The sequence below is a fragment of the Falco peregrinus genome, chromosome 14, assembly GCF_023634155.1.
Source record: "Falco peregrinus isolate bFalPer1 chromosome 14, bFalPer1.pri, whole genome shotgun sequence".
Classification (NCBI taxonomy): Eukaryota; Metazoa; Chordata; class Aves; order Falconiformes; family Falconidae; genus Falco; species Falco peregrinus.
Window position 1 is genome coordinate 2,864,996 of NC_073734.1, and position 27,318 is coordinate 2,892,313.

Sequence of the window (27,318 nt, forward strand, 5' to 3'; positions counted from 1 at the left end):
GCTCAGGCCAAGAGGATGGACCAGCCCAGCTGCACCTGTCCCGGGCTGCACCTTCTGCCGAGAGCCCAGCTCAGGAGCCAACCATTCCACATCAGCGTAACAGATACCCTTAGCAAACTGGTTATGCTTGCTGGGCCAAGAATGGGGCTCAGCTTCTGCTCACTGCTCCTATAAGGTCAAAATGTCTTCCATCAATTTAGTTAGAAGCTAACAAGATTCGTTCAAGTCCTCGGAAGGTATTTACACACTTAAGCACCATCAATCAAAACGGATGCAGGTCACAGGAGACCAAGGCCTTTGTGACAGGACTGCCCCTCGACCCAGGCACACGAGTGGCCAGCAGAGCAGAGCTATGCCTAGAGCCCACGGGCAGCTTCGCAGGGCTAGGGAGCTGCTGGTGCTCTTTAGCTCTACCTCTCTCTACTTTGTTCTTCAGAGAGTGCTGGGACCTGCTGGCCCTGCTGGATTTTTAATGGGTTTTGCAATGTGGCACCTACTTGGGGTGCACACAGCTCTCACGGCTGGTCGGGAGTGCTTGGTCCTACAGCGGCCAGCGCACACCCTGCAGCCTGCCGGGGCGCGGGACACAGCTTCAGCAGCGGCTGAGCCTGACGGCAGAAACATGAGAGGACAGGCAGTTGGTAAAGCACAGCAGGAAGATACAAAGCATAAAGGCATCGGACAAGGACAAAGCATAAAGGAGGACTGGAAGGGTGACAGAAAGAGAAGACTAGAGAACTGTACGAGAAAAGCTGGGTGACTCTGCATGTGCTTGCTCAGACGATGTGTCACAGGAGTATTACATCAAACACAGTATTATTCACCTCCACTGTCAGGAAACAGCAAAGAAAGGAGAAAACAAGCAGAAACAGGGTGTAAGGAAAAAAAAAAAATCACAAAGAGAAAGAACTGACAGGAATCAAAATAAACACTTATTTCATATACTTGATGACAAGTTCTTAAATGCAGACACAACCTTGTCTTGAAGATTATACCAAAGAAGTAACAGTGTAGGAATATGACAACACATCCCATTTGTGAATTTAGAAGGGGTTTTGAAAATGTGCCTTATTAATTTTACCTGTATGTTAAACTGATGCTAGCAAATGGAAAGGCACACTCATGTGAAACCTATGAAAAGGGAATTCATGAAAGAAACATTCTGGGACTCAAAATGTTATTTACTGAAGCAAATGCCTGGGCATTGGAGAGGGGGGTAAGCCTTCATGAGCATTTCTGCACTGTGACAACAAGTCCCATGGCAGAGGTCCAGCAGCTGCACACATGACTCCACGAGTACAGCAGCAGCAGAGACTCTGGGTCAGCGGCTCTGGGGTAAAGCAAGCCAGAGCACAAACCCAGGTCTGTCTCACAAATGAGAACTTGAACACTGTGCTGTTAATTCGCTACTTCTCACCAAGTACTAGCCCTCGTGTTAGATGAATTTTAATTCCTTGGAGATGGTGCTGGAGAAGGAATCCCACACTAGATGCTAAAACAAGGATGCAGGGCAGAAGAAAAGCCTGGTGCAAACATATTTGTGCTGAACCACAATGTGCCGTCTGAAGTTTCTGCTCCCCATCAGGAGCTGCACAAGCAGCAGCAATCACAGCCCATGCATGGGCACAATGTTGTTTGACAAACAGCTTGAGAAGAGGAGCTGTCACAAGTTTTGAGCTCCACGTGAAGACAGTTAACTTTATCTAGCAAACTTTCACTCTATACTTCAGTGGTTAACTTCCTACTTCAGGTAATTTTAACTGCCTCTGCTTAAATTTTAATTTAAAACCAGGGGTTTCCAAACATTTTAGAAACAGCACTTGAAACTATAGCTCTAGTATTCAACAATCCTGTAAGGTTCCACCTGCCTTGGGTCAACAGCAGCACATCCCTCGCTTGCTCAAGTTACCCTGAAAAAGGGAACTGTTACACAACAAAAGCATTGCAGTTTTGGATGGAGCGACTCCTCACAGAAGCAGCAGATCCAACTTACCTCATACAACATAACAATGAGGATCATTAAGTGAATGAAGCACAGAACACGGGCTGCACAATAGGACTGTCTCCCCTCCATGAGACGAGACCGCCAAGGGAAGTTACTCTACTGGTTCTTAAAATTGTATCTTAAGCAGAAACGTGATACCTAATTTCCTGTAATGTTACCTTAATCACCCTGGCTGTCCTTCTGGGGAAGTGCTCATCAACACACAAGCACTTTCCTTCCACCACAGGAGCGGCACAGCACATCAGCTACCGCACCTCCTGGAAGCTTCTGTGCAAAACGCGATCCCATGCAATGACCTCAGTAGTTAAAGGAAATAATATTTATTGCAATCTTTTCACAGGGAAATTACCCAACACCGATGCACTGCCAGTTTCCACAGTGCTCAAAAGCACGGGCAACATAGTGTCTGCAGTCAAAACATACAGGGGTGGGAAAAACCCAGATGACGGAGCCCTAACAGATGAAGGAGCTGCCCACTGCAGCAAAGTCAGCCCATGCAGGTCAGGCCATCCTTTTACTCCTCATCTTTGCTAGGAAAGCAGCAGACATGCTTGACTACACAGCCCCTTACCGTCATGATGAGTTTCTCGACGCAGTCAGGTGACACACTGTGCAGGTGGGTGAGGTGCAGCTGCAAATGGATCTTGTTGTTCAGCATGTCCTGGCAGAGCGGGCAGCGGAGCATGGGCTGCACTGAGTGCTGGGTCATGGCATGCACCCGCAGCCGGTTCACGTCTGTATTACTGTACTTGCAATATGGACACTGATACATCTGCAAAGCACGACAAATGAATCACGTAATTGTTACAGCTACTGCTTTCCTCTTTCCTTACAGCTACACTGTAATAATTTGATGCCTTCTCCTACCACCAGTTATCACGTTTCATCCTCCTTCTCCTATTTTATTTTTTGCTTTTGGCACATAGGAAACAAATTACCTGCTTGTAGATGCACAAAAAGCTAGATGGTTCTTCCTTACCTGCTCTGACTTTGTCTCCTCTGAAGTTTTTGACCATTTAAAGGAGAGAGGCGACTCAGAGCTGCTGGGAAATGATATTCGTTTAGAGGACGCTGGAGGCTCTGTCAGCTCCTTCTCTGCCTGGCTGGTTGGTGCTGCAACAAAAAGAGATTTGTATCAGGACACCTCCAAAAAGGCTTAAGACAGTATTTCCATTTAGTCTGCTGCTGTTGCCTGAAACACATACTGAGGACTTGGAGGGGGGTCAGTCTGTGGACTAACTTACATCCTACAAAGTACGCCTGGCCAAAAAATGTTCATTCTTGATTATGTTCTGTAGCAAGGGAGCTGTGTCATTTATAGTTAGAAGAGAAATCTCAGCTACTTCTGTGGGCTGCTTGCAACCTGTCAGGTGCAGGAAAGTCTTGTCCTGTGTTTACATCGGACACACAAATGCCTGGCCAGATGTGAAGGCCAATGTGTCACCTCCACGAGCAGTTGGATTGACTCAACAAAGCAGAACTGATACTCCTAGCTCACCTAGGATGTTCTGCATATGAACACTCTAGGATGTGTTTGCCTTGGAGATGGCTGGAAGCTGTGTCTGTCACCCAAGTGACTCACACTCTGCGCTGGAAGCAGCGGCAGCGGCACACAGCCAGGACAGCACCGGCCAGCTCGGCCTGCGTGCCTCGGGGACAAGCGTACATCTAGGGGTGCTTCCTAGCAAGCAGCCCCACCAAAACCACGATGGCAGAGACCCAGCCTACCGCCAGTGCTGGGGTGGGACTCTGACATCCTCACACCATAACAAGCTGAGGAAAGGCGATTTTATTCCAGCAGAACAGAAAAAGGCAAATGAGCCCAGAAGTCAACAGCGAAACCTCTGCAAGTTGTGGCACTCGAAGCACATGCCTGACCTTTACCTCCTCCCCCCGAACCCTGGCAGCCTGCAGTACATAAATTTGTGGGACATCTATTATTTAAAAACTGTAAGGACAAGTATATTATACACAGCCCCTGTCTCCTCCTCCCCGAACACACATTCATAACAGTACTTTAATCTGTCTCGAATCGACTTCAAACCCATTTCGCCCTTAATGGGAGTTATTCATTTTCACTTGAAAGGTAATATATGACAGCTGGATATTTAATATGATGGATCGGCTGCCGATTAACAAGGCACTGTAGCATTCTGAGACCGGTTCCCCCATACTCTTCCCCTTGTCTCTTATTCTCTTTGTGGACCCACTGGTAACCATTCCTTGTTTCAGAAGATGCTGTCGGAGTAAGATCCAGGCAAACTGCTTCCTTTTCAAAGGTCTGTCTGTTCATTGCCATGAGCTGTGTTCCAAAAGGCACCACATCACGTTAAGAAATAGAATCCCCATTTCTAACTGCCCTCCCTGCCAGACCCCATCTCTACGTGTTCAGTTAAATAGAAGCAAAGCAACTTCCAGGAGAGGGAAAACACGTATTGCAAATAGATAACAACACTGCCAGAGGGAGGCAGGGACTGGAGGAGCTCTGGTACTCCTCAGTTTCTCCTGGTAGAGAGGTGATTTCCTTCCCCACAGCACGCCCGGTATTTCAACCCTGGCTGGCTACACATCCTCCACGCATAGATGTGAAGTTCTGGCTGTATCTGAAACCAAAACCACAGGACCCCGCCACGCTGCCAACTCCATGAGAACATCCAAACCTAGAGCTTCTTTGTAGAACAAGTCTGCAGGGTCAGTGCCGACTTACAGACACCAATGCAGAACCTGCCCTGCCCCTGCACACAACGATGGGCAGCTTCTCAGGTCAGGCTGCTCACTTGAACCCAAGACCCTCCCTGGGGCTCAGAATTGGAAAGTCATTAGAGGTCTACAGCACCAAAGCTGGACTTCCTTACTTCCTACTAATAAAATGTGCATGGAGCACAAGAAACATGGCACTACCCTGGACCCACCTGCGCGGCTCCTCTGCCGAGGAGAGCAGTCCCTCCCGGTGGGTTTGGGGAGGCAGAGACCACCACTGAGAGCCAGCACTGTGGCAGGCAGAGGACAACCCTGCCTTAAAACGCCCTGCCCAAGCCTTGTGTGATGTGAGTGGCCCTGATATGAAGGCTAATTGCTGCTGACGTTGTCCGCTTCTCAGTGTGACCTTGGACACTGAAGTGTCAGCCCCAATCAGGCAGTCAGGCGTCAGGACCGGTGTCCAGAGACCCCAGGTCTGCCAGCGTGGTCACGCAGCAACGCGAGCTCTGCTCCAGCCCTGCACCAGGCTGGGCTGACACCACCAGCCATGACTTCAGGTCCCCTTAGACTTCTCTGCCCTGGATGTCAATTGTGTCTCCTGCATGGTCCAGACAGGGTCTCACTGGGCTCTGTACCTGTCATCTGCCACTTCAAACCTTTGGGTGTCATCTGCTCCACAAAACTACTGACAAGCGCTGCAGCGAGCCATGCTGGCACTGCCAGCCCTGGGAGAGGGGCAGGGGACGTGAGGGAGGAAAGGGATGGCTGGAGAAACCTCTGCTCATATGTATAGGTCACCTTTCCAAAGAAAGGATGACAACACTTTCACCTTTGGCAACAGTGTGAGAACCACAAAAACCCTACAAACCCTATTAATAAACCCAGGCAAGCTTCTACAGCACGAGCTCTGGACACTTACAAAGCACTGGTGTGTCCCCACCGGCAGCAGGATCTGCACAGGTATAGCGAGGCATGAAGAGCTCAGGGAGCCCCTGGTCCTCACCCTCCGCCACCAGCTTCACTCTGCATTGCTTTGAGCAGCTCCCCGGTGTGGTGGTTTTGGAGGCGGTGACTGAATTCAGCAACCCAACTGTCAACTACCCTGCAGCTGCTGAACGCTAGCTGTAACCTCTGGAGTCACGGCAGGGTATTTTCTTATTTCCTTTCTACTGGGAAGCAGCCTGCTTAGAATCAGGCAAAAGTAAAAGATAATTAAAATTTACTTTTACTTACCATCTCTGAAGTGCCCAGTTTTACTAAATGCACTTGATGTAACCCATAACTTTAATCCTTCAAAACCAAAATTATTAACGAATGTCCAGATACCTGGAAGAACTGGTCTGTTGCAGAGTTCTGAAAAACGCATATGGAATATTTGTTCCAAGTATTATTTTTTTGGGATGACAGCTCCACGGGGAATTTTAACACTGAGACTGAAGTTTATTGTTGATAAACAGCCGAACACACAAAGCGACACATTCAGTCCACATCACAGATCAGAGGAATTAAGAACTCTTTTCTGCCTGGAGAAATGAGGACACGCAGCTCGGTGCCTGCCTGCAGAACCCTCCAGCAGCTGTGCAGGACCTCTGCGTCTGCACAGAGTGGATGGGACAAAATGTCCTCGGCTGAAAATGCCAAAAGGGCCTCAGCCCCACATGGCAGCTCAGCACCAGAGAAGGTGAGGCACAGTGCCGGTGCCCTGACCACATCTAACACCACACCGACTGGTCCAGGCCTTGCAGGAAGGAAAAAGGAATCTAGCTCTAAAGTACGGTGTACAACTAGGTATTAGTTAGCGTTTTTATTATTCTGACTCTTGAAATGGATTTAGTTCAGATGTGCCTTTCTCAACAAGCGCACCCGACAGCCGGGTGCAACAGGGTGGGCACTGCTGCAGGCACGCTGGCCCACCACAGCCCTGGAGACATACTTGTCTTCTCACTCTTCCTCAGCAGCTTCTGCTTTTCAGAGGAGGAGGAATCCTCCCAGGTGTCATTTCAGAGGTGGGATGGGACACTTCGTTGGAAGTGGGGATTCATTCCTTTGCTAGTTCCAGAGGCAAAACTGGCAAGGGTCCCCAAAGCTGCCTGCTCTCCGTCCTGGTGGGAAGGGAGTCGCCACCCCACCTCCCAACCATCAGATTCTTTTAGCTAAAGTACCACTGACAGCCCCTTCATCTAAACTTCCATCTCCCAACCCAGCAACATAATGGAAAAGCCAATTAAATGATTATTAATTCATGCTGCTTTCCGTAAGCCAGAGGTTCTCATCTCCCTGCATTCCGTAAACCAGCTTGCCACTTGCCCTAGAAATTTACAGTGGGGTTTCTGCTACCTCCATCGATTTAGAAAACAACACCCTCCCTGCCCCCAGCCTACTGAAGAAACTCCATTCCTACCCACTTCTGCAGCCAGCCTGGGAAAAAGTTTTCTCAGGACCATGGAACGGTGTTTTCACTGCCCGATGGAAAACAAAATTCCATATTTGGTGGCGCCTCCCTCCACAAACATCCCTGGACGTTTTCTTGGAGCAATTACTCAGCATCATGAGCCCTTGGACCAGATGGACCTGCCTGCACAGCCCTGCGGCTGGACATGCCGTCACCTCTGCACGGGGCTCGCAGAGGAGCATCCTTAAAGCAGCTGCAATTTCCCCCCTGAAACAGAGACCGGAGTGGACTGTGTTGTCTGTTTTCATGCTCCTGCAGCCTTCCCTGCGGGCGAGGGGCAAGGCCAGCCCTGCAGCCCAGACCTACCCGTGCCATTCCATTAGCAGCAGCTCCGAGCACAGAGTAAGGGCGCACAAAGTTTCGCTCTCAGCCTCTCTGGCAGACAGTCGCTATCCCACAGAAACACGCAATTTGTATTAATTCAGGAAGAACACCTCCGAGCAGGTAACCCCACCGAGAGACTGCAGTGACACAAAAAGCAGCCAGAGCCCTGCTGGCCCCCATGCCCAGGCACCAGGCATGCAGCACCGCCGCCGCGCCGCCCGGTTGTTACCTCCTGTCTTAATAATACATGGTTGAATGTTTCTTTCTGAAACACTGTCTGTTTACGTTCCTTATTCCCTGAAGGTACCACTCGTTCTAATAAGATGTTGTAGCCATACTAACAGGCCTGTATATTGCCTGTTGCTCTACAGTATTTTTTCAACTCCGTATTTGATAAATAACATGATCGCATGATAGACAGAAGTAAATACACAGAGATTTGCAAGCACACTTTTGTACCCAGACCTTTACTGCTGCCTTTCAGAAATGTGGTCCCGAAAATGGTCAAATAGTGTTTTTCTAATGCTGTGTCATACCTTGCAGCCTGCAGTGAGTATGAACAACCGAATTACTATTAAATATTCATATTACAGTACCCAGAAGCCCCAGCTGCCACACTTGGTACAAACACAGAGCACCCAGAAAACATCGCAGTGAGACACCAAGCAGCACACGGGGCACGTGGAGGCAGTGCTTTGCTTGCCATCATGAGCACCACAGATGCACCCTGTGGCCCTGCAGATAAATCCCTTTTCTGCCAACTGCCGCGGGCGGCCCTGGGACCCACCTGCAGCCCCACTGCCTAGAGAACCAAGAGCAGGCTAGGTGAGAAATACTGCAGCGATGGCACTAAGTTACGGATCAATCCCAAAGGTTATGAGAATCCTGACTCTGACCCGGGCAGCAGGAGAGTCACAGAGCAACACGGGTGCAGGCAGCCCTGCCGTGCTGGCGTGAGGGTCCAGGAGCTCGCTGACGTGGACGTGGCAGTGGCCACAGCAGAAGCTGACCTTGACACACAAGTAGCAAAATGCTCCAGGAAGCACCTAAAAGGAAAGGCCTGGACCAAAGCTGGGAAGCCTCCCTGCTCCCAGCTTGACAGCTGCTCAAGAGATTCGTGTGGAGCAGAAGACAGGGTATGCAGCAAATCATCCTGTCTTGTGCCCAGCATGACCCCACCTTTGCAAAGTCATACTGCACTGTTTCTTCCAGAAATGGTGTCTAAGATGGTATTTTGAAAACCATAGGAAATCTTGGGTTTTCTTGAACTACAATGTGGCTGAAAGCAAGCAAGCAATAATCTTTTATATTTACCTATTTCATATGGTTCTTGAGCCAGCTATCAACCTGTGTTACTGTTACTGTCCAATTCAACCGATCAAATGTTCCGGCTAACCTACTAAGAGAGTCCATATCAACTAATTTATTAAATCAACATGTTGAGCTTGGGAGATGGTCTAAGAAACACCAATTCTGGTAACTCCTTAAAACCAGCAACGGATCACCACCCCTGCTGGGCAGCTCACAGCCACAGGGTGAGCAGAAACTGCCAGTGAGGGAAGAGTGAACGTGGAGAGTAGAGGTGGCGGAGGTATCGGCAGTGACCCACTCACTGAAGAACCTGCTCAAAAAGTATCTGAGAGCAGCGAAGTAGCTGTTGGGTGGCTCCGCTGCAGCATGGCAATCCAACCGGCAGCAGCACTGCAATGGCCCCACCGCGCTCCCCAACGCCCTAGAAAGCAGGGACTGCTGCACCCATGGCTTTTAGTGTTGTCACTGCTGGGAAGGGAGCAACTGGCTTTCACTGCGGTGAGCACAACACGCACGTGCTTTCGAGATCAGCAGCCGGCAAAGGTGGCCAGTGGCAAGCCATGCAGGCAGGGAAGGCCAGCGCCGCTCCGGGGGTGCGCGGGACCATCTTTCCCTGTGAGGAGTCAACAGTTCTTCCATTTGGGCCAGACTGGTAATTTTGCTGCTTTTTATTTTGTAAGTAGCCATACTTCGCTAGGTATAAACAGACAAAGAAAGTTCAAAGAGAGTCATAAAAATGATCAGGCTGGCCGCAAGGAAGAATCAAGGACGCAGGGTGGGTGGGTGGCTGGGCTTTGCAGCCCCGCTGGAGCGGAGGGGCCCGGGGATGCTCAGAGCAGCACCTGCGGCCGGCTGGCTCCAACCAGCAGCCAGAGCCCCAGGAAGATCCCAGGGGCTGCCCTGGGGATGGGCCGACGGGCCTTTGGGGTCCCCACAGAGCCACCGCTGGGCCACTGCCTCCCCTTTGCCCCACGCAGGGCAGGAACCCAGCACTTGTGGGTGCTGCCAGGGGCCGGGCACGCTCTGAGCCTGGCTGTTTTCCTGGTGCCCAGGAGCCTTTTGTACTTCACAAATCCTCAGGAAAAAAGCACAGTTAGAGCCAGGCTTCCCATGCCCTCTCCTAGGTCTCCTTCACACAGAAGGCAGGGCTGAGAGCTGCTCCATCGCCCCCCTCGCCCCCTTCCTCCCAGCCCACCCTCACTCTTGTCTTTACTCTGGTCCACAGAATATCCCAGCCATTAAGTGCTCAACAAACGCCATATATTAAAAACAAAACAACAAAAAAAAAGCAGCAGCGGGGGGAAGGGCAGTAATAGATTTCCGTCAGGATGTGCCTGACCTGTTTTTTTCAATTTCAGTAATTAGAAAGGCAGTAGGCCTGTAGGAATTATTCATAAACTGCAGGAGCTGTGCAGTATACATTTATGTTAAACATGTCAAATCCGATTGAAATCATGCCTGCCAGCACCATACTCCATAAACACACTTTTCTGCAACAATTTTCCAGCTCTCGGCAGCCCATTAATACCTCCTTTAATAGCAATCTACCACGGATTCGAATCAGGGACGCTCCATTGCACTAATTGCTCTGTTAGGTGAGCATCATAGATAAAAAAAAAAAAATCATTAAAAAAAATAAAAGCCCTTCAGGCTAGTCCTCTAGAAATATTTCATTTCAATCTATATTTTAAGTATACTTTGTTTCTTGGTTTTGTGGAAAAAAAATGCTGATATTCTACATCTATACAACTGACAGTGCATTAAGAAAGTCTCTTTCATAGCTGGGTCACTGCAGATGAAGTGCTTCTCTCTAGTCAGAAAATACATATAAGCTCCACCCCAAATCTCAGAAGTCTCATACTGATCTACCCTGGTCTGATTCAGGCTTTTGCTGGAAACCAATGTGTTGAATACTAATGATTTACGTCCTGCCTTAAAAATGGAGTCGGGAATAGCCACGATTCCTTCCCTCCTTGAATGTTTGCTTGTGGTAAATCTCACATTAGTCACGATGAGATAATTTCTAATGCTCAGCCATCAGGCAAGGAACATCGCCCTTCTCTGGCACAGGGATGGACGGCTCTGGGAGCAGAAAGAGGAAAGCAGGCAGGGCAGAGGCAGCTCCGGCACAGGGGAGCTGCTTAATCCCACTGCTGGAGAGAGGAAAAAGAGAAAGCAAACAGGCCCTGTCTAGAAGCAGGGAACAGCAGCCCTTTTATGTGAGCCCTAAAATACTGAGGGGAAAGAAGAGTGAAGCTGCTTGCTAGGAGTTGAGGGCAGCAGTGGCAGCATGAGCACTGCTGAGAGCAGACAGCATTGCCGCTTCACAGAGATCTTTCAGGAGTCACAAAGATGTTCATGAATGAAAATCAAGGTGAAATGAATCCTTATTCAGGATGGAGTTTTCCGCATCTATGTTTTAAAGGAAAGCATTACCTAAAAAAAAATTGAAGTGTTTCTGCTTAAGATTATACTGTTTTAAAATAAATAAAACCCCAAACTGATATATTTATTTTGTAGCTGAGACATTCTGAAAAATTTACAACAAGAGCACAGAAGTTTTTCCTCTCAGCGCTAACATCGACACCGGAGCAGCCTGCCACACGCGGACGTACACACTGCAGAGCAGTCAAACAACCCTGGCTCATCACTCTCATGTCTGCACAGAAGGGGTTTGGGAAGCACATGCCACGCCTCCTCAGAGACCTCACAAGTCTTTAAGAAAGTGGAAGAAAGAGTCACCCAGGGCGCAGTTCAGAAACCGAGGGACAAAAAGTGAGTAAAGTGCTGAGGAATGTCAAATTGCAGCATGATGAACAGAAAACAGATCTACCAAGCTCCACTTCAGCACACGATGTATTGGCTTGGAGCCTGCGCTTCCTTCTCGTCTGTCTCCACAGAACTGCATGGCTCAGAGGCACCTCCAAGGTCACCTGGTCCATCCCAAGCAGGATAAACTGTGCCTACTTCATTCCCACCAGCAGCTCATTCAGTCTTCTTGAAAGACCTCTGAGGAACCTTCCCAGAAAATCTACTCCAGTGCTTCACAAGCTGTACCAGGAGAATTTTTCTTTAAAATGTATTACCTAACCTCAATCTTTCTCGCTTCAATTTAAGCCATTGCTTGTTGTTATCTATATCCTGAACATGAGGAACTAATAATTTTCTTCCTTTCAGAAGCATCTTACGTACAAGAAGACTTATCTTGTCCTCCCCTTTGGTCTTCTCTTTTTGGGTCAAATAAGCCCTTTCATTCCATTTTTTCCTTGCAGCTGAATCTATGCAGACTGTGCCCTGTTCTGGGTCATTCTTGCTGTTTGGGCTTTCTGATTTTGCTCAACTTTCTTGATACTCCAAGCTCAGAAATAGAGAGTGTTCCAGTGCCGAAGAAATACACCCATTCCACAATATTTTCACCTACACCATAATGCTTGAGCTTCATTTTCAGACTGTCCTGAAAAGCAGCATCAAAAGCCTTCCTAAGGAGAAGATACGAGATACTGACTGCAAACAGGACCTTCCTCACACAGAAGGAAACTGGGTCGTGCTGACATGATTTATTCTTGACAAATCTGTGTCGACTGTTACTCATCTCATTATCTTCCCATCAGTACTTACAAACAGTTGTTTGGTCAATTCCCAGGAAAATCTGGGGCAAACAGAGCTGCCAGGTGTGTGGTTCCCCAGCTACTCTATTAACCAAAGATAAGCGCCACGTCTGTCCCCACACAGTACCTCCCCTGTTCTCTGTAAATTCACAAGAGAGAACACCTGACAGGTCTGAGGGTGCCTTCAGTCACTTTCTCAAAATGCCCAGGTATGAAGCAGCAGGTCACTCGTGTGACAACACGTAGCTTAACCAGTGCTCTGCCGCCTGTCCCTTCACCGCTGGAGGATGAGCTCTCCCCACAGCGCTGCTGACACAGGCTGCTCTGGTCCCTCGTGTGGTCAGCCTGTTTAGTGAGGATGAATGCAGAGGGCTTTACGCTCTTCAGCCTTCTGGATGTCGTGGTTGATAGCCTTCCCACTCTGCTGAGCTGCAGACTGGCTCTTTTCTTGCAGTCTCCTCTTAGAGCAAGCGAGTCCTTCCTTGATACTGCCAGTTTCCCTCCCTGGTTACACTCAACTAGTACCATGGCATTTGGATATTCCTGCACATGTGGACACTACTCTTCTGTGGCCGTCATGAATAACCTGACCTAGTTTCCATTCCTTTCCATGTCTGAGGTCCAGAAGGACATGGCAACACAGCCACGTTCCTCAAGGGAGCTCGAAAGCAGGAACAGTGCAAGACCATGATGGCACTTGCCTTGCGTATCCACTGTACATAAACTGTGGAAAACATTTTTGAAGCTCAGGGTGATATTGCTGCATGTTTGAAAGCAGGACTTGAACTCAACCAGAGCACACGCATACATGTTGCTGAGGCTGTACTCTTTAGCCTTGCAACAGCTCTAGACAAGGCCTGTCCAGAGCTCTGTGGGCGTACACACGTTGCCTGTGTATTCCTTTGCGTGTTTTCCTTTGAAGACCTGATGAAGCTGTCTGTTTCTTATCTGCTGTTTGACTGACAAACACCAAAAATGGGTTAGGAATTTCACAGGCAGGATGAAGGCATAAAACCATCTGCATTTAGAGCTTCTAGATAGTGAAGGGCTTAAAAAGTAGGTTTTTCATTTTTCCTTACATGTTTTAACATATAAAAATAATCTTTTCACATAGATCAGCTTTTGTAAGTGCTTCAGGTTTGGGCAAAGGGCCCTACTTACCCTTTAGAAGATTTAATATATATCCATCACCAACATCTTTCTGTGACACTTCACAAAGTGTGCTTTTGCTTGGGATCACACAATCCCACACAACAAGAAACTAAAAATCACTTACAGCCAAACAAAATCTGCATCTCTGGGTAGAAGAATGGGTATGAGTTGCAATTTGAGTTAAGATGGACCACAAATATCACAATACACCCGTATCAGTTAGTTGCAACGGCTCACCTCTCACCGTGTCTGTTACAGGGCACAGGCTCTCCCACTTGTCTCAGCTACGTTGGGCACCCATTGTTGTAGCTGGGCCCAACTCAGTCAGCCTCACACGGGGCACCCACTGTTGCAGCACAAGCTATCAGGCTGCAACAAGGCTTTTACTGTTGGTCAGATTCTCCTGTCCATGCTGTTTGTCCTTCCTCCAGAGGCCAGGCCAGGCCAGGCCAGGCACTCTTCACCCCACCCCCCGCCGCCGCCGCCGCCCCCCCCCCCCCATCTGACCACCCATCCCCCACCCCTCAGTGCCATTTAACCACTTAGCTAGAACGAGCTACACCTGCACATCATCCATGTCAATCAACCCACTGCCCTCGAGGCAAGGCCACAGCTGCATGTTATCAATGCTGATCAACCCTCCGCCTTCACTCCTCTACAGGTATGTGATGGGGAGCAATATACAGAGCAACCTCAGTGAGTGCAGTTGAGACCCAGAACAGGAGCTTCAACACGCATTAAAACGCAGCTTGCTTTCTTCACCAGTTGGGACACGTCTTCCAGTTGATTGATTGATCAATCTCAATACAATGACCCAGAGACTGAGACTGGTTAAGATTAAAACTGTACTGAGGTGAAAGACCACATTTCTTCCTTTTGAAGACTGTGTAAGCTGAAATACCTCTTGGCTGTGGCTCACCAAGAGGCAGCCACCAACACGGCAGGAGAAGGCTGCCTGGAAGAAGAGTCTGGGCAGACTGAGAGGCATCGTACCAAGCCCTAAGCCTGCAAACCGACTGGGCTACTGTGCAGAAACAGAAACAGGGGGTCAGAATTGCTCTGTCCTGGGGCAAGGAAAACAAGTGCCGCCTCCAGCGCCTCCCCCTTCCACATCTATGCTGAAGCGGTCGGCTGAGGAGGGGAAAGGCCCGCTGCAGAGGAGGACAAACTTGCAGCTGCTTTCTGCTCAAAGGCAAGGAACATTTAAGATTCCTCCCACTCACCTCTGCAAGATAGCAACCATCTTCTGGGAAAGACACTGTAACCTAATACCTTCATAATTAATCCATCTAAGGATTTTGCAGAGAAACCTTTCAGATTCTACTACACCAACGCAAGTATTGCTGTGCATCTGCAGTCTCTGTTTCAGGATGCCGTGGCTCCAGCAGAAAGCGAGCAGTTAACAGAGCACAAGCACAAGGTCTGCCTCTCTGCTCTGCCTTTCTGTGTCAAAATCTTGCTAACACAGCCAGGACCATGATGAAAAAGTAGGCTAACACTTTCTCAAGTCTTAACAACATAGGGTGGGGTTTCACGATAGGCTTAATCCAACCTATTGCCAGAAGCAGTGTTCCCTTCTCTCTCCTCCTCTCCCAGCTGCTGATTCCCACTGCCCGGGGCTCAGGTCCAGTACCACTGAGCACCAGGGAGCTCCGACCCACTGCACCAGGACGAGCCCAGGGCTGGGAGTGTGGACACGTGACTGACCGTGGCTCAAACTATGCGAGTGTGTCATGAAGCAACACCCAAAGACTTCACAGGGGACAACACTTACATCAGGCTGACAGTGCTGCACGGTGCGGTCTTTAGGGAAAGAGTTTCACAGCTCGCTGCTCTTCTCACTTTCCTTTCCTGGATTTAAAGAAAAAGAGGGACCAAAACCCACCTGTCCATTTACTCTGGTCCTTGTCTCCTCCGCCCTCTTGCTCCTTGGCAGGCTCTTCAGCATCACCGGCTGTTTCATTGGTGGGCCCTTCAACATCTTCAATAGATTCTTCTGAAACAAGAGAAGCAGAAAGCGTAACATAAAAATGGAAGTCAAAACAGAAGAGCAAGTAACGGCCATTGAGCGAGAGCACCAGCCAGCGCTGAAGTACCAGTGTTGAGTGGCAGATATCAGTGTCACCCAGCGTTCTCCCAACATTACCTGCTAGATGAAATGATGATTCTCACCCACTTCTACCACTTTACAGCTACTAACATCCCCTGTGGTGTAATGTACAGTAAAACATCTGCCTGGTATGGGAAGGTTCTATCCAACCATGCCATGGATAAGAGAAGCATCACGGACTGACCGAAGCCTCCACCACCTTCAGCCTCAGCTTTCCTCCTCATCCCCATCCCCATTTCAAGCTCTTGGGACCAAATGGCACTGTGTATCACTGACCCTGGTCACTGAGACCCCCAAATTCAGAAACACTGCCACTCACTTCTGCTAAGACAAAGCAAGGAGCAGCGTGGTCTCCTGCAGACACGGCCCTGACACGAGGCACGGGAGGAAGCTGCTGGGGCTCCTGTTTTCATCCCACCCATGGGAAGAGTTTGAGCACACAGGCAGTATCACACAGGTGCAAAAGCACGAAGGAGAAAAAGTACTCAACGAAGCACTGAAAGCTCAGAACAAACCACGCAGTGCCACTGCCCCACCCGTGAACTAAAGCAGCGGTGCGTCGAGGCCAGCGGCATGGAGCATGTCGACACTGCACGGCACGGCACCTCATCAGGTGGGATGCTGGGAGGAAGAGAGCTGCAGCCCAGATCTCTTATACCAGGGCATTAACAGCTACTTTATCATCTAGTATCTTGGGTATTTACCTATAATGTGTGCAGCTCAACAGCTACCATGTAACTGATGGGGGCTACATCAACATTGGGAAGAAAGGGCACTTTTAACTCATTATATCCTCTTTTTTGCATTATCTGGTCATGGAAAATCCTAGGCTATCCTGAGGTTTTATCTGAACTACCTAACCAGTTAAAGCACCACCCCCATCCTCCCCCTAACAAAGACAGGGCTAGAAATCAAGATTAAAAATATTAGCAGGCCGCAGATACTCAGCAGTACCCTTTGAGAACGTGACAACCTAAATCAGGGAGGAACTTGCAAAAGCGTCTGGAGATCAGCACTGATATTAAGTGGAAGCACTGTGATTTTCACGCTTTTAAAGCTGGTAAGTCTTAAGAGCTGCAGGGATGCCAGTGGTCTTCACCTGGGAAAAGAGGACCCCAGAGTGAGAGGTGCAACAGGCGGCATCGCTGGGCGAAGGCACCCAACACGTAGGGAGACAGAAGCTACTGATGCAGGGGTGAGATGAGCAGTCTGCTGTGAGACGAGTGCTCAGTCTTGCTGGAAAGAAGGGCTGTGAGATCAGCAGCTGGATTCTCATTTCAGAAATTAAAATTCAAATATTTTTTTTCCTCTCTAGGGAAAAAACCCAACAAACCGCTACCCGCCACCCCCCAGGCCCAGCCACCCTGGTGCCTTCAGAATGCTGCCAGGCAGGGCGAGACAGCTTCTCTTCAACCGAGGCAGCAGATTTCGGCTGGCTTTATTAAAAACCTTCATGACAGGGCTTCTATTATTGTATGTAAATCTTCATTTTAACCTCTCTCTGGACGCAGCTCGCTCTGCCGGCTCCCCGGGCTCTTCAGGCAGCGCAGACGGGCTCGGAGCTGGTCCCCGCCGCCGCGGCAGGCTCGGAGCAGCCCCGGCCCCGCTGCGAGCCGCGGCCCGAGCCCGGTGCCGGCGCTGCCGCCCGCCGCCCGGAGGGGTCAGCAGCGGCACGGCCGGGCCCGCGCCCACCGGCCTGCGGAGCCACGCGCGTCTTCAGCGCTCCGCCTGGTTCCAGGGAATAAAGTAGGACATTCATAAGCAGTTACACCATCTGTCTTTATACCATCACCATCATCAACAAGGGGAAAAAATAGCTCTTTAAAATGGATGAAAGCCCAGGCTGACAGTAACCGGAAAAATGTGAGCTATGAATACCAATAGCGGTGGAACATGATGAAAAACAAGGCTACAAATGGCAAATCCTCCTGCCCAGCCGGGCCTGCAGCCCCCCGTGCTGGCAAGCGCAGCCCACCCCTCGGGCGGCCCCGGCAGCCCCCGGCCCCGACCTGCACACGGCTTCTCTGCAAGGGCAGGATCTGCCTCCTCGGCTCAAACGCCTCCGTGCTGGGCAGGCAGGCTGCAAAAAGCATCTGCACACTTCAACCGCTCTCCTCCCCACTCCTGGAGGAGCCGGGTTTTTCTGAAGAGCATTTTTTTTAAAAAGCAGGATGGGAAGGGAGCAAAGTACAAGACACAACGGCCCAGGGAGGCTCCAAATCACCCGGGAAAGGCCCTGGTCCCGTCCTGATGCAGCTCCTCGCTCCCAGGGCTTTTGCTGAGGACAATCCTGCTCCGTTCCCTGGCACACAGCGGGAGCTTCCTGCACCCACCAGGGATGCAGCCACCTGGCACGGAGACTCAGGGAAGTGTTAACTCCTGGCTGCTTTGTGATCCTCTTCCAGCAGACTGTTTCGGAAGCTGGATGCAACTCCTCTCACTACGCTCAGCCTAACTTGTCTCGCAGCCCCAGTGTTTAAGCTGATCCCAGGGATGGCTGGGAGAGCATCCTCAGCTACACCACTTCTCAGCCGGCTATGTGCACTGCAGAGGGCTTTGAACTGCTGAGAACTCCAACAGACTCCAGGCAGGGCTCAAGCATGTGATCCGACACGGCTTCTAACAATGAGATCCTCCAACACTGAAAATAAAATGCAGCAGAGCTCCTGTTCCCGAAAGATTTGCACCCACGCTCTCTGATGACAGCTCTGCAGCTGCTGAGTTGCCGTGGCAGCTCTGAGGCACGACAGCAGGTCCAGGTAGCAAACGCATGTGCGCAGCGCACCCGACCATCCATCCTCCCGCACTGCTTTGAGGCATCCTTCTGAGAGGACAGGGCCAGCATCACACCTGGTAGGGAAAGGTCTGCTTTTCTCCTCAATCGCTGCACACGTAACAAGGGCCTTTTGAGCTTCCACCTTCATTGTCTGCCAGTCCTGGTGCCATGCTGCTCCCACGCACATCTGAGCAGAGCTGACCCCTGTCTTTGGCTTAACATCCGAAGAGCCCATAGCACAGACCTGCAGCTGAGTGTGAAGACTGCCTCACCACCTGCTCCCAAAGGCTGAACAAGGCTGTGGGCAGCAAGACGTAGGGAATTTATTTCCAAACCAACAAGACCCTTTTGTTACTGTATGACCCTACCTCCCTGAAACTGTACGCACTGTTGGTGCTTGTTCACCTACTGCCTTGACGGTATTTTCCTCAAATAAATTGATAAAAACTCCACCAGTCATCCCGTAGTTAAAAAAGGTACTGAGCTTAAAACCGTACACTCTCAGCAGCATCCCTCCCGATCAGAGCAGATATCCAAAGGGTCTGAAGTCCCTGCAGTATTTCAGCAGGGTACTGGGAGTCTCTGCTAGTCAAGGACTCTGACCAGGATGTTTGTAGAGCGTAGCGTGGATGCTGAACAGTGGAGGTCATAGGGTCCTGCCATAGGGGATGTCTTGTAAGAGGCAAGGGGGTTGATTGACTCCCAACCTGGGAACCTTAGTATGGCGCTCTGGAAGGCCAGAGATGCTGCTGCAGCCCATGCCCAGAGGACGTAGGTGTCAGATTGGTGTTTGTGGTTTCCAGAAACACCGACGACACAGGTTTTATGAGCTCAGGAAGGATAAGTGGGCTCCATCCTCTGCAGGAAGCTCACAAGGGCAGGTGCAAGGGCTGCTGCTGTGGGATTTGCATGGCAGGGGGGATTGTGTCCCACTGAAATACAAAGAACACAACCTGCACACGGGTCCCCGTGCTGGAGTGCTATGCATGAGGCTGTGATGCTTTATTAATATATTTTCTTGAAGGAATTTTCCAGCTGCCTGGGTTCAGGTCAATACTAAAAGCGAGCCAGTGTAACTGTGGGGCACTCAGAGTCCAAGGAGCCTCTCTTCCATTGTACCAAATCTGCCCCATGCAAAATCCTAGGAAGAGTCTTTTCTTCCTTCATGAATAAATCATTTTAGATAGTGGTATTTCCTTTTAATTTAAAATTAAACCACTCACTATGGTGTGGTGGGGGAGAGAGGGAGCAGAGTCTGGAAAATCATGAGTATCTGACATCTGCAGATGTCAGGGAATCTCTGACTCAGTTGCACACTGAAAAAGTGCCCGAATCCCTGCACGCTATCGCACAGGACCATGGTGCCACATTTCTGCCCCTTTCAAAACCCAGAAAGTTTGAGGGTTGGAGAGTCAGCAAATCCCAACTGGATCCAGGCCAGCTTGAACAGCCCTCTCACCTCTCCTTCTCTCAGCTGGATTTTCCTTAACAAACCCTGATCTCTTATCCAAAGGGATAAGGGGCATTTCAGGGGTGGTGGATATGTAGGGATGAGAGAGAAAGAGCGTGTGCTTGCCTCTCCACCCTCCGGCAGGCTCAAGAGCTGAGAAACATTAGCTGTCATGAACCACAATCAAATCAGGTTTGAAATATTTAGCAGTGGCTTGGAAAATGCGGTGGTGCAGCTCTGACAGGCGAGATGTGCAGACACCCATTTTCCATTATAATGGAAATATCAAGCCTGTTCTGAATATGTATAACCTAGAAAAATGTATTGATTTTTCATTTGGCATTAAAAAAATGAAATACCCTGCAGCTGTCAAAAGCCTTTTGTTAAAAGCTCATCTTTCCTGGAATGAGGTTTACCAGAAACAAGTTTTAATTGTACACAGGGTCTCTCCTTTCAAACAAAAAGAATCTTTGATACTCCCTTTTTCAGGATAAGTAGCCAAAAGAGCCTGTAGAAAGACAGGGTTGAGACCTGGCTGACTTCTGCAAGCTGACGCTGTCAGGAGCGGTGACAGCGATGGCCTGTGTGCAGTCAGCTGCACGGCTGCACACGCACAGACACGCGTGCTGGCACCACCGTGCTGGCTCCCTGAGAGCTGCCAGCTGGCGAGGGGCAGCTTCCCCCAGGGTCACACCACCGGGCTGCAGCCCAGCACGCTTCAGAAGTTCAACTGCTTTACACTAGTTTAGATGTGAGGTCCTGGGGCCCTGGGAGGAGATGTGCTGAGGTCTAGGTCCCTATGGAAGCAGGAGGGGCTTCAGGTGCTCCACAGAGGGTCTATGCCCTCCCAGACGTTGGGAAGCTCACGAGGAGCTCAGCTGCCCCCGAGCTGTGCCAGGGCACTGAGCGCAGTCCGATGCAGCTCATCCTAACAGCTCTGCTGTTCAGCTGTCCACAAAACTGTGCCCATGTGGGATTAAGACACTGGCTCAGAAAGAGTCGCTCACCCCAATGGGGCAGAGGCATGGGGAGGGTGGTCCCACCACAGCAATCACATGGGACGGGCACATTCAGCTGTGGGAACAGAGCAAATGCAGAGCCTGGGAAGCAGCTCTAGCATCAGCCGGTGTCCCTAGTGCAAAAGGACACATGCCCGTCCAACCTGCTGCTGCAGCCCCATGCGCGTGAGGTGGCATCTCTCTGCAGGGCTCAGCAGGCACAGGGACCGGGCATCCCGCAGACGCTGCAGCAGGAGGCAGGGCGCTGCCCCCAGCCACAGGCAAATCGCTGCAGCAGCAGCAGCGCACACCTATGCCCGCTCCCACCGGGCAACTGGAAAGGCCATAGGGTCTCTGCACCGCTGGTGATGGCCATGAGTCCTGTGGGGCACCCGTCCCACAGCCAGCAGCATGGCTTTTGTTTGGGGCACACAAAGCTTCCCAAGCCAGAGGAGCAAACAGTGGTTTGCCTTTTGGTCTTCTCTCCCCCCTTGCATTTCTGAACACACCCTGCCCGGGGACGTGCTTAGAGCACAAGGCTGCAGGTGAGCAGCCACATGTGCTGCTGAAGCTGTCGGTGGCCCACAATGGAACAGAGTGGTGACAAACCCTACTCACTGCTACTCGCCCTTCAGCGTGCTGAACTCTGAGCGAGAGCACAGCCTTGGAACAGTTTTTTGGAAGAAGAGAAGCTGGCAAGGGTCAGGACACAGAGCAACACCCTGGAAACATTTTCACTGTTTGTGACCAGCTCAACAGAAAAAAAAAGTTTTCCACCTTTCCCTGACTTGCAGACTGTTTGTATTTGAAGACAAGAAAACCCATTCACATGGAAATGTAGGTAAAATCCATTTTCAGAGGGGTTTTTTTTGCCGTCTTGTATTTCTCACCCAGCTCAAGCTCATCTGGGGCACGTCACCTAGGGTAAGCTTGGCTACCAGGCAGTCACTGCCCTTGCAGCTCAGATTCAGGATGCATATACATACATATATATATATATGCACAAATACACCCTGTGCCAGCTCCTAACTGGATTATTCTACATAAACTTGTTTATTCCTATTGTTTTCCTGAAAGGAAAAAACAGAACTCCAAACAATGAAAAGAAAGCACCAGGTACAGCTTACAAGAGGAATGTCACAGAGCTCCAGCCCTGATGCAAAAGCTGGTGGGTGAGTCCTATCACCTGAAAAAAGGCTGCAGAAAAGCAATAATAATCCTACCTGTATCTTGAATTAATGACGCTTATTTCCAAGATGGCCCTGCTTCGGACCATGGTCAGAGCATATCTGCACTGCTTTCACTGACGAAAAAGAAAATGCTGACTATGAATGTGCCCCCCGCTGATAAAGCCATCCTCAGCTGCCTATCTTCTCCAGGCAGGGAAAGTTTATTGGGCTTTTGTGCAATTAAGTATAGAGGCAAGATAAATAAAACAAGAAATTCAACGGCTAAAGAACTGTTTGTGAACTTTTAACTTCTATTCCTTTGTTTTCTGCTCCAAAGAGAAAATTCAGAATTTTTGGCTGGTTTCCCTGAACAGATCTGAAAACCCTACAACAGCATCGAGGTCTCTGGTTATCTCACAAACAAGCTTCTTGATCCACAGAAATGAGATGACCCTCTGCCAGATGTTAACACCTCTTCTCCTTAAATATGAATGCTTTTCACACAGTTCTTATTTTTGTGTTTGGTCACTTTGTCAGCTCCAGCCAGAGGCCCCACACAGCTGAGAAGTACCTGCAGTCAGGGGGCAAGCAGGGAGGGCTGATAAATCGTGCAACCCTTTTTTTTTTTTTTTTTTTTTTTTTTGTGCTTTTGGTTACAAAATGTAGCAGCACTAGGAAAGAGAACAATGTTATCAAAAACAGATAATGAGAAGAAAAACCAAATTCTGTCTTAAAAAAAACATAGGAGCCAGTGGCAGTGAAACCTGCCACCATCTGTTTTAAAGAAAGAGAAGAGTAGGACACCAAGCAGAAAGCCAAAGCCCGTCTGCGTGGCAGCACACAGTCACTGCCATAAGCTTTACGGGTGCAAGAGTCCTGTTCACTCCAGCAGACCTGGATCTCAGACGTGGCGGGAACAAGCTCGGGAAAGGCCCTGACTGCTCCAGAAACCTTCACCTCCCTGCAAAGTCAGGCAGAGCCTTGCTCTGCAGAAAACAGCGTCACCAGAGAACAGCTCTGCACAAACGAGCCGGCTACGAGCTGGTCCCACCTGACAGTCACCGACCGAGGCCAGGTTTATCCGGCAAAGGAAGAGGGAGACGGGGATTCGTGCCACGTTTACATGCGCTCAGGGCTCCTCGCAGTGCCCGTTCCTCACGCACCTCCCAAGAGGCTCGGACAACTGTGGCCGTTGCCAGAGATACCTCCGGAGGATGCTGGCCTCTCCATGCAAAGAGACACAAATCTGAGAACCCCCTCCCTGACATGGCACCAACTTCTCCCTGTTCCTGGAAACAAGGCTGTCCATTTTTTCTTGTAAACTGGGCTAAATTTGAAGTCAGCGGAACCCAACAGGGATTTGCCCCCTTGAATTTCAGCAGAACTAGAAAGGTTGCTGTTATTTTCACACATGAAATGTAAAAAAAAGGCAAATTCCTTGAGCATGTTTGTAGTGGAGCGTGATGTGATTGTGTTGTCATTTATGGGTAATAATCGCAAGCCCATCTCTCCCTTTCCCCCCATTTTCCAGTCCAAATAACCATGAAAAATTACACTTCAATGTCAGGAGGACAACAAAGGAGGGGCTTTCTCCTGCGGCTTGACGGCTTTTCAGCCTCCCCTTCTTTGGACAAAACCTACCTTCAATTCTATTTCTTTTTAAACGTGATCTAACAAATGCATCTTGACAAGTTCCTTTCTTTTTTTCTTTTAAACAGTATTTTGCACAGTTTAACCTAGCTCCAAACCAGAATCAGCTGGAAAGGAGACTCATGCAAAAACACAAACAGCAATCAAACAGCAAAACAAAAGAAAACCCATCTCCAGCTTCAGGTCTGGAGGGAGAGGACGTGTGCTTTCCAACGCGGAGACCCGCAGGAGGAGGGTTAGGAGACAAAGGGGACCAGCAGGGAGGAAGAGGCTGGAGGAGGCCGGGTGGCAGAGGTGACAAGGCAGGAGTGCAGCAAAGGCTGCCAGGGACAGGGATGTGGTGCCCAGCCCACATTCTGTGAAGGAAGGGACTCCCCCCCACAGGTGTCCTTACTGGGACCAGCCACACTGGGTACTGCCAGGGTGCCTTGGGACGGCTTCTCTCGTGGCCACCCCCCCACCCAGCCTGTAGCTGGTACATCAACACCGTGCTATTCTTACCAGTTCCTCACGCCTCTGAAGAGATCTGCTCCCTACCAGCGGCCCTGCCCCGCCACCCACTTCTCATCCTCTCTGGTCTCACCCCTCCTCTCCGCCTGCTCACCTCCCTCCTCGCAACTCCTCCCTGTCAGCCGCCCCCTCCCCAGCTCGGTTTCCCTCTGCTAAAAACGCACAGCAAAACTGCCGGAGCAGAACACGATGGGTTTTTATAGAATTACCAAATTGTTTAGGTTGGAAAAGACCTTCAAAATCATCAAGTCCAACGGTTAAGCTAACACCACCAAGCCCACCACTAAACCATGTCCCTAAGCACCATGTCTACGTGTCTTCTCAGTCCCTCCAGGGACGGTGACTCCACCACTTCCCTCAGCAGCCTGTTCCAGGGCTTGACAACCCTGTTGGGGAAGAAATTTTTCCTAATATCCGATCTAAACGTCTCCTGGTACAACTTGAGGCTCTTTCCTCTCCTCCTCTTGTTTGTTACTTGGGAGAAGAGACTGACCCCCACCTCGCTACACCCTCCTTTCAGGCAGCTGTAGAGAGTGACAGGAGGCTGCGAATGGCGCTGAGCTGTCCCAGGCACTCTGCACTGCCTGGCCCAGGCTTGGCTGTGCTGGGGAGCGGCTTTGGTGACCTGCTGCAGTCACATGGATGCAAACACGTGTTTTCAGAGAGGCCAAGACGCTTTAGGAAATTCATATTCCACCTTTCAGAAAATGTACCAGCGCCACGCATCTGCATGTCCTCAGCTGGCAACACCAGGGAGCAAGGTGTTCAAAGTAAGAGGTGCTGTGTGCTCAGTGTGAAGAAGCTCACTCCAGAAAAACTCTTTGGATGCACAAACAAAACCAGTACTAAAGCCAAGCTGAAGTGAAAGCTGACTTCAAAACTTAGCAGAAAAAATGTAGGAAGTGACTCTGGGATAACGTACATCTAGAGAATATTGTATCTGTGACAAAAATGAGCTATAACTAATTCATGCTTAGCCTTAAGTGTTGGCTACGCACACGAGCACTCCCAACAACCTTAACTCTGCCCTGTAACTTCATCAGAAACCATACTTATATACTAGAATGTCCTTTTTCTGGTTTAGTTTTTTTAAGATACAACTCCTAGAACTCCCACTCTGTTCTCAGTCTCATGGTATCACTCCAAGAAAAAGTATGTTGCCGACCCTTTCTCTCTCCCCCTCCCCAAGTGCTTCCCAACCTCAGCATGTTTGGAGTTCTTTTAAGCTTAGCTAAAAACTTAGGAAAGCCATAATTATAGTGCCCTGGTTTAGGGACAATTAAAACATTCTTGCAACATATTGTTCCATAAGGTACAGACCCAGACAAAGGGCAGTGAAGGGGAAGTGGTGGGCTGACGTGGCAGCAGGGGAGCATGACCAGCTTGCCCCTGGGCGACTGTGGTGTGGAGGTCTGCGGCAAATCATCATTCCTTGTCCCTGGTGAGGAAGGTTTTTGTAACACAGAATGGGAAAAAAATGATCAGTGGTTCTAAGCAAATGTACCTAAGGATGGTTTGTACACGGGGTGAATCCAAAGGGGTCTGAAGCGTGTGGTCTTGTCAGTTCATTCTTGACTAGACCACAGTAATGTCGATTGCAGTGCTGTGTTGCCAGGCTCTTCCTGAAACTTACTTCTAGGAACTAACAATATATGTGAACATGGGAAATCATAAATGGCCATAAATTATATGTAGAATAAAGAATACGAGAGGATGACCATGGGGCGTGCTGCTGCCTGCAAGGCAGAGGTGGTCGTGGAGGCACGGGAGGGAATTGGCAGGGTTGTTGGAACCACCGGAATCAGGGAACAGATGGGGTTATTTCTGCCGAAGCAGATGAGAAGTGCAACTGTGCTGCAAAGGCCAGACATGCAGCTGGTGGTGGCAACCAAAGACACTTCTGCAGAGAGCCTTGTGGGCTTTTAAGGGGATTTCAAAGTGAAAACTTGAGGAGCATCCCCTGGGACTCCGAGGAAGGACAGAGCAGATATACCCAGCAGGTCTACATAGAGACAACACGGACTCCAGGCAGCTGAGGGGTTCTCGACACTTTGGTCACCAGAAGCGGGCTACCTCCACAGGCTAACCCGTAAAAACCAGCCCGAGATGAAGGTGCAATACCAAAGCTTCTTGGCGTGAACAGCTATGGTCTCACCTCTCTGCTGAAGGACAGAGGCCATGGCAGCGAGGCAGCCCCTCAAACACAGAGCTTTGCCTCCAGCCCTGCCAGTCAACAGCCCACAAGCCATCCTCTCCTCGCCTCGACCCCTCCGCCAGTCCCGCTCAGCCACAGGCAGAGCTCTCCCATACCAAACGCAGGTTGGGTTGGTGCAGCAGAGGGAGTAGATAACATACACAAGCTCTCGTATGCACAGCAAACACCTGCTGATGAGAACAGGCAGTGGGGCCCCAGAAAACTCACAGCTTTACAGCCCTGGATCTGTCCTTGAGGATGCACTTGAGGAGCCCACATCACCACCAAAGCAGAGATGGCCATGTCCTAGGGCTGAGCTGCCCCTTCCCTGGGTCTGGGTTAGTGGCACTGGCAGAATGACAGTAATTGCTTTTCCCCTTGTACTAACAAGCTTTCAGCAGCAGCAGATTTCAGCTTCCTGGAGCCAACAGGCCCTTTTTCTCCACCTCTCTTGGCTTCGAGTAATTGAAAGCGACTGCAATCTCAGCCCTGACTCCGATATTCAGCTGCACCAGGGAGGTCAGAGGATGTCAAGTGAAGCCTTTCCATTCACCCACCACCAGTGCTGCATTAATGGAGGCAGCTTGCTCCACAGCCCAGAGGAATGGACAAAATTACGGGGGCTGCTAACAGCCAAGGAAATCCAAACACAGCTTTTCCGCAGCAGGGAGGGAGGGCTACCAGTCACAACCCCACGCCGCATCCAAACTGCAGAGCCCTGCTGACCCCTGGACTTTTTTTTCTTTCTTTTCCTTTTAGTTTAAAACAGGAGATGTGTTTCTTTTCAAAGAAACTGTATACTCATCCTTTTTTTTTTTTTTTGCAGTGAGGCAGAGTACTTTCCCCTATGATGCCCATGTCCTCTGTCATACACCAGGGAAGGATCTTTCACTTTCCATCAAATCCAAG

At 49.9% G+C, this 27,318-nt stretch overlaps 1 protein-coding gene across 2 annotated transcripts in view; it reads right to left on the bottom strand.

The window, feature by feature from the left end:
• ZFHX3 (zinc finger homeobox 3) overlaps positions 1 to 27,318 on the bottom strand; it is a 174,288-nt gene that overhangs the window by 22,429 nt on the left and 124,541 nt on the right. For both annotated transcript variants that reach the window (XM_055818473.1, XM_055818472.1), the window contains exons 5-7: positions 15,438 to 15,548; positions 2,985 to 3,118; positions 2,577 to 2,777 (exon numbers count right to left, since the gene is read on the bottom strand). In XM_055818473.1, coding sequence (XP_055674448.1) covers positions 2,577 to 2,777; positions 2,985 to 3,118; positions 15,438 to 15,548 — 446 coding nt within the window. The remainder of the gene's footprint in view (positions 1 to 2,576; positions 2,778 to 2,984; positions 3,119 to 15,437; positions 15,549 to 27,318) is intronic.